Source organism: Anguilla anguilla, chromosome 16, assembly GCF_013347855.1.
Source record: "Anguilla anguilla isolate fAngAng1 chromosome 16, fAngAng1.pri, whole genome shotgun sequence".
NCBI lineage: Eukaryota > Metazoa > Chordata > Actinopteri > Anguilliformes > Anguillidae > Anguilla > Anguilla anguilla.
This window is the reverse complement of record NC_049216.1, coordinates 875310-883430: the sequence shown is the minus strand read 5'-3', so window position 1 is coordinate 883430 and position 8121 is coordinate 875310. Positions and strand designations below refer to the sequence as shown.

The 8121-nt window shown below is 43.4% G+C and overlaps 1 protein-coding gene across 1 annotated transcript; it reads left to right on the top strand.

Moving 5' to 3' along the window:
• Window positions 1–2476: 2476 nt before the first annotated feature.
• Window positions 2477–4867, top strand: LOC118215525 (tripartite motif-containing protein 16-like). Its single transcript, XM_035396416.1, has 4 exons — window positions 2477–2623; window positions 2973–3134; window positions 3939–3985; window positions 4248–4867. Exons 1-4 carry the CDS (start codon window positions 2619–2621, stop codon window positions 4865–4867), a joined length of 834 nt encoding a protein of 277 aa, XP_035252307.1. The 5' UTR covers window positions 2477–2618.
• Window positions 4868–8121: the final 3254 nt, after the last annotated feature.

Here is an 8121-nt window from a genome sequence, read left to right as displayed (position 1 = left end):
AAGACCAGATGTCATGGGAGTGGAAAAGACAAGAGCAAAAGGATTTTGACAAGTACAAAGAGTTGCTGATGAGTGAAAGGATCCTTGTGCACTATGATCCAAATCTACCTCTCACTCTGGATTGTGATTCGTCGGCATATGGCATTGGGGCTGTCATCCAACACAAAATGCCAACAGGAGAAGAGCACTCCATTGCTTTTGCGTCACGGATGCTAGCCCCTGCTGAGAATAAATATTCTCAGATTGAGAAAGAGGGATTGGCGCTGATTTTTGGAGTTTAAAAGTTTCACCAGTACCTGTGGGGGAGAAAATTCAAACTTGTGACTGACCATAAACCCTTACTAACACTATTTGTAGAGCACAAGAGCCTACCTGCCATGGCTGCAGCCCGAATCCAAAGATGGGCAATTATCCTCTCTGCTTATGATTATCACATTGAGTACTGTGCCTCAGAAAAGCATAGTAATGCAGATGGACTTTTGAGGGTTCCCCTGCCTGACACGAGTGATACTGGGACCATGACCATGGCAGAGAGCATTCACGCACTGACCATGTCAGAGAGCATTCACGCACTGACCATGGCAGAGAGCATTCACGCACTGACCATGGCAGAGAGCATTCACGCACTGACCATGGCAGAGAGCATTCACGCACTGACCATGGCAGAGAGCATTCACGCACTGACCATGTCAGAGAGCATTCACGGATTGACCATGTCAGAGAGCATTCACGCACTGACCATGTCAGAGAGCATTCCCGCACTGACCATGTCAGAGAGCATTCACGCACTGACCATGTCAGAGAGCATTCACGCACTGACCATGTCAGAGAGCATTCACGCACTGACTGTGTCAGAGAGCATTCACGCACTGTTAGCTGAGCACCTCGAGCAAGCTCCACCGAACGCTGACCAGGTGGCACGTGTGACACGCACAGACTGCGTGCTACCCAAGGTTCTGAAGTATGAACGGATGGTCTGATGATGTGGACGAGAGTCTGAAATCCTTCCACACACGCAGATGTGAACTGTCAGCTGAGCGAGGATGTGTCCTTTAGGGCACCAGGGTAGTGATTCCTGAGAAATTGAGGAAGACGGTGTTAAAAGAGCTGCATGCTGGTCATCAAGGTATTGTGAAAATGAAAGCCCCCGCACACAAGAACGTATGGTGGCCTAAAGTTGATGCAGATGTTAAGCAGGTTTGCAGAGCGTGTGAGTCGTGCCAGGTGGAACTGAAGACACCTCGCCAGGTACCGTTACATCCATGGGAGTTTCTGGGCCAGAGCTGGAAAAGACTGCACATAGACTTTGCCAGTCCTTTCTTAGGACACACATGCATGATAGTTGTGGATGCATGCTCCAAATGGTTGGGGGTGTTTAGAATGCTCAACATCACCTCACAAGCCACCATCATGAGACTAAGAAGAATGTTCGCAGCATATGGTCTTCCAGAGCACATTTTCGCAGACAATGGAACGCAATTCACATCTGAGGAGTTCAAAAACTTCATGCAGCAGAATGGTATCCTTCACTCCACAAGCGCTCCTGGACACCCTGCCACGAACGGCCTTGCAGAATGGTATGTGCAAACATTCAAGAGTGGGATAAAAAAGCTTGCACACACCGCACTTGATATAGAGGTCAAGATCTCCCTCTTTTTGAGGCAGTATCGCTCTACTCCAAATTGTAATACAGGTCAATCGCCTGGAGACCTGTTCCTGAACAGACGTGTGCATACTCGCCTTGACTTTGTCCACCTGAACACAACGGTAACTGTTCGTAGGAAGCAATACATCCAAAAGTTCTACCATGACTAACAAGCAGTGGACAGGTTTTTCTCTGTGGATGACAGAGTGTATCTGAAAAATACCACAGGGGGAGGAAATAAATGTATTCCTGGAGTGATAGTTGAGAAAACAGGGTCAGTGTTCTACAAAGTCCATGGAAGAGACACGGACATCACAGACAGGAGACATGGGGATCAGTTGAGATTCCGAGTCATAGATGATGGACTTGATCAGAAGACTGACTGTTCAACCACCGACACACCAACCCAACCCTGTGCTCTCAAAGAGAACCTGTCAACATGTCCTGATCCTGTGCCCGCCAACAGTGTGGAGGTACCAGCAGCATCTCAGAGTCCACGCCGCTCATCCAGAGTTAGGAAACCACCTGAATACTATGACCCTTAAAACACAAAACGAAAGTCTAGCAAAATGGGCTGAGGGGTCAAGTTAAGGACTGTTTTTGTTTGACACGGTTCTACAACAAAAGGACTGTTCTGTCTCAAGAAGAGTTTATGATAGAAACATAAACTGAGGACTAAGACACAAAAGAAATGAAAAAAAGAGTACACCATCGTTGAAAGTACTTTATGTGTGTGACATGTTACATTATGCAGGAACAATGTCACAAAGAATTTATGCGTGTGTGTGTGTGGTCTCTCCACAGGCTGGGTTGGTGTAAACTCACAGAGGGCTGCTGTGATGTTCTGGCCTCAGTCCTGCGTTCTCCTCACTCAGAGCTGAGAGATCTGGAGCTCAGAGACAACGAGCTGCAGGATTCAGGAGTGAGAGCGCTTTCTGCTGGACTGGAGGACCCACATTGTAAACTGCATAGAATGGGGTGAGTATAAACAGAAACCCCTTCAATAAATAAGGGCTACAATGTGACTACAACACTGATGTTAATGTTTAATGTGAAAACAGACACTTCACAGAACTGAAACAGCATGTTCCTGTTCTTTCTCTTGGAAGAATAAGACTCTATACACATGAATGGATAAATTTAGAATTTGTTTCCTGAACTATAGTGGGATGTAAACTCAAATGTGCTTGATAATGACTCATTCCACATCCATTTTACTTTATATATAGCTGTAGAAGTTGTGTAACGCACTGCTGTGTGTTTGTCACACACAGCCCTGTTAGTTTATATTAATGCATGTAAGGTGTGTGTGTCCTTCTGTCTGCAGGCTGTCAGGCTGTAGAGTCACACAGAGAGGCTGTGATTCTCTGGCTTCAGCTCTGTGTTCAAACCCCTCATACCTGAGAGAGCTGGACCTGAGATACAATCACCCAGGAGACTCAGGATTGAGAGCGCTGTCTGGTGCTAAACTGGACTCACTCACACTGCTGTAAGTACAGAGAGTTTCCACACTGCACCTCACTCACACACACACACACACACACACACACATGCACGCACAGACACACAGACATGCACACACATGCGCAAAATTGGTTGGGGGGGGCATGGAGAGCACTGTACAAACCAGCGTTAGCCGAGAGGGTTGGGGATCTACAGTGGAGGGTGCTGCGCGGGATCACTGCAGTAAATAGTTTTATTTCTGTGATGAGCCCGGCAGGATCCCACCATTGTCCATTCTGTATGGAGAGAGAAACTGTTTATCATTGTTTTTCGGGGTGTGCCACACTTTCTTTTCCGGAAAGTTTATTGTGGCTACTGAGGATCATTTGCAAGTACAGATTTCTATCCTTGGTTTCCCATACAATCAAAGACAGATAAGTGCCAGCTCATTCATTTCATTTAAGGGCGAAAATGGCAGTTTCTACAGATGGGAAATATTTGATTGGTGGAGGGGACAGGCAAGATGTGGGTTGTTGTAGTTTGGGGTTTGGTTAGGGACACAGTGATGGTGGAGTTTTGGTATTACAAAGCAATGGAGAACCTGAGAGTGTCAGAGTGTGTGTTATAAGGGTGTTTTATGTTCAGTGGAGGGAGGGGAGATATTTTTGCACATGGAATAGGGTGAGGGAATGGAATAAGTTTCCTTTGTGACAGATTTGTGTGTTTTTCATATGATCTTGGTTTTATGTTTTATTGTGTCTTTGTTTTTATTTATGTGATGTCATTGGTGTGTTGAGAGTGGAAATAAAGGATGGTTAAAATTTAGAATTCTGTTCTGCTGTTCTTACAGTATGGACCATGGAGGAGAGAACAGGACCAAACCAGGACCCAGGAAATGTGAGTCTGTATTGACACAACACTTTCCATAGATACATACTCTGTTGTGTGTGTGTGTGTGTGTGTGTGTGTGTGTGTGTGAGAGAGAGAGAGAGAGAGAGAGAGAGAGAGAGAGAGATTTATCTCTTACACACTTAAACATACAAACAGAAACACACATGTACACAAACACACACACTATCACAGCTCTTTCTCTCTCACACACATAATGAGTTGAATATTAATAATGATAACTAATCTCATTAATGTCTCTGGTTTGCAGACGGCTGTCAGCTCATACTGGATCCAAACACAGCGAACAGATTCCTGTCTCTGTCTGAGGGGAACAGGAATGTGGTACATACACCGGGGTCAAAGGAACCATATCCTGATCATCCAGAGAGATTTGAGAACTGGCCCCAGGTTTTGTGCAGAGAGAGTGTGTGTGAGCGCTGTTACTGGGAGGCTGAGTTCAGTGTGTCTGAGGTGGGATGGGTTTATATAGCAGTGACATATAAAGGAATCAACAGGAAAGGAGAGGGTTCTGACTGTGTATTTGGATGGAATAAAAACTCCTGGAGTCTGGAGTGCATTAAACAAAGATACTCTGATAAACACAGTTACTCTGTCTGGCACAATAAGAACCAAACACACATACCTGCCCCCCCCTCCCCCTACCGCAGAGCAGGATTGTGTGATGATGATGAAGATGGTGCTGGTAGAGGAGTGTGTGTGTACAGGGTAGGAGTGTGTGTGGACTGTCCGGCCGGCACTCTGTCCTTCTACAGTGTCTCTGACTCTGACACACTGACCCTCCTGCACAGATTCCACACACACTTCACTCAACACACACCCCTCTGTGCTGGATTTTATGTGTGGGAGTCCTCAGTGTCCCTCTGCTAACTGGAGTAGAGACACACATGCACATGCACACATTCACACATGCACATGCACACACACACGCATGCACATACACACACACGTGCGCATACATGTGCATGCACACACAAACTCATATACACATACACACATATATACACACACACATTCATATACACATACACACACATACACCCACATACACACACACACACACACTTCACTCAACACACACTCCTCTGTGCTGGATTTAGAGTGTGTGACTCCTCAGTGTCCCTCTGCTAACTGGAGTAGAGACACACATGCACACACTCATATACTCTATCAGACACTCTTGCACACGTGCTCACACACCTACACACACACACACACCCTCTCTCTCTCACACACTCCATCACACACACACACTTACTCTCACACACACCCTTTCTCTCTTACAGTCATGCACGCACACTCACAAATACACACACTCATGCACACGCACTCACACACCTACGCACGCGCACATTCATGCGCACACACACATGCACACACACACACCTACACACATGGATACACGCAATCTCTCGCACACACAAACACACACATTCACCAGTGCACTCTCACATACACACACACACACACACACACACACACGCATACATACACATGCTCATACCCGTTTGCACACACACACACTCTCTCTCTCATACTCAATCAGCTAACACACACACCCTCTCTCTCTCACTCACACAAACTCACATCCAGATTCAATCAAACGCACACACACACACACACACACACACACACACAAACACGCGTGGCAACACACATACATTCTCATTACCATACGCATGCACACACATGTATAAACACATACACAATCTCGTACCCATACACACACACACGGACACACACACATACTCATCCACTCACACATGCATTCACACCGATACACATACATGCATGCACACACCATATACACATGTATACACAAACATTACATACCTGTACACACACACACATATTCACAAAGGCTCTACAACGCACCCACGTACAGACATATACACATACATACACTCATTCTCAATCACAGACACACACTCACATCCACAGTCACACACACACATTCACACAAACACACACTCACACACACGTATAAATACACATACACAAATTATCTTACCCATACACACACACACCCGTGTGCACACACACACATACTCATTCACATGTACACACACACACACACACACACACAGACATACACACATACATGCATGCACATGCACACACACATACATTCTCTTCCCCATACACACACGCAACCCAGGCACACACACACACACATACTCATGCACTCACACATACTCACACACTCACACACATACACATACTCACATCCACAGTCACTCCCACAAACATATGCGCACACACATTCACAAATACACACTGTTGGACAAGTAAGGATTAATTAAGAATATGTTTATTTTCTGAATCCAGCGGTTCCAACAGTCAATACCCTTGCTAAAATGTTCAGCACTCTGAATATTGAACCAAGTTATATTGCATGCTAGAACCCCTCACTTAACCTACACGTAAAATATATTTTATTAGATTTAATTAATTAATTATGTTTAAAATTATCAATTAAATTGCCTAATTCTTTGATAGGTCAGTGTACAGAAAACTGGTGGAATGAACCAACAAGTCAAAACAAGCTGTATATCAGATTTTCAGATTAAATAATTGAATTCAATAAGAAGCAGTCAATTATATTAATGAATTGAAAACATACATTCTTTATTGAATGCAGGCACACTACTTCTAAATTACACAACAGAAGACATACAGCAAAACATTTAAAACTAGTCTAGAAATACCAGAAAATCGAGAGAGAGACGGATAAGAGAGAGAGAGAGAAACGGATTGGCCAGACCTTGCCAAAGTATCACTCACTTCCAGTATAAGCGCCACAAGGAAACCAGCTAAAAACACACAACCAAGGAACCACCACCAAAATAAAAAGAGGAAAACTCTTCTTCTTTCAGGCTCCGAAACCAAACGCAACACAAAAAACTTTCTCCTGTGGCCATCTTAAATACCTTACCCAGCATGGCTTGAGGATGTATGCCCTGATTGGGTGATGCCAGGTTAAGGATTAGAAGAGAAAGGAAGGGGGGTCAGACTAATTTATGCCAAGGACTAGCCTACCTAAAGATTGCATTTAAACTAAAAGTAATGGGAAATGTTAGGCATGCAGGGTCTCCAACCCCCGATGTGGTGTCTCATATGGTTTCTCTCTTCTGAGGAGGTGAGACCCATAGATTGTGAGCCTAGATTAGGGTATCAGTGGAATTTAAAATTGCCCCAATCACATTTGCTTTGATGTTTGTGATGGGGAGGCCTGGCCACATTCTTATTCACTGTTTTGCTCTCTAAGGCCAAAATCTAAACACTACATATCCTTCAACACACACACAAACACACTCTCACCCAATCACACACAAACACGTCAACACACTTGCAACCTTCCTTGACCATTACCTTACCAGTGAAATTTCAGCTGTGCCCAATTTTAACCTCAGTACAGCTTAAACCCTGTATATAAGAGTATGATCTTTTAGCAGGTTCAGGTTAAGCACTTGCTGTCTAAATATTATTTTATTTTTTTAATATTTAAATATTTATATTGCAAATGTTCAAGGTGTGTTTATGTACTTTTGATTATTAAAACATTAATATAACATTGAGAGTAATAATGGCAAAAGATGGAAGATTAAAATGTTTCTGAAGTAATTCTGTCTCCTGTTTCTGCATCTTTTTAAAAAGAAGCCAGTGGCAAACTCCTCCACTTAAATGTGCATTTTACTAGTTTTTACAGTTGCTTTCATTCATTTTCACAAGTGCAAATTTCTGTGGGCAAATGCAGCTGATAGGGAGAATGCAGAATGATCACTGCAGTGTACTTATTTCATTTCATTAGTGTAAACAATGATGGAGTTTCCTTATTTATTCTGTTAGGATTGTTTTGTTTTTTTTCCTTTATTTTCTGTATTTTAAGACAATAATATGCAGTGATTAAACCTGAATTATAAAAATATCAAATGTTTTGCTGTTGTGATTTATTATTGTGTGATGTATTGAACTCCTGTGACACAGTAGTACTTATTTCACATTCTGTTTGGGATTATGTTTGGGCTCAATATAAGTGGATCAGCATGGGGCTAAAATCTGCAGTTGAAGCAATGACATTCATCTACAGTAGTGGAAATTAAATTATATTATTATAAGAAATG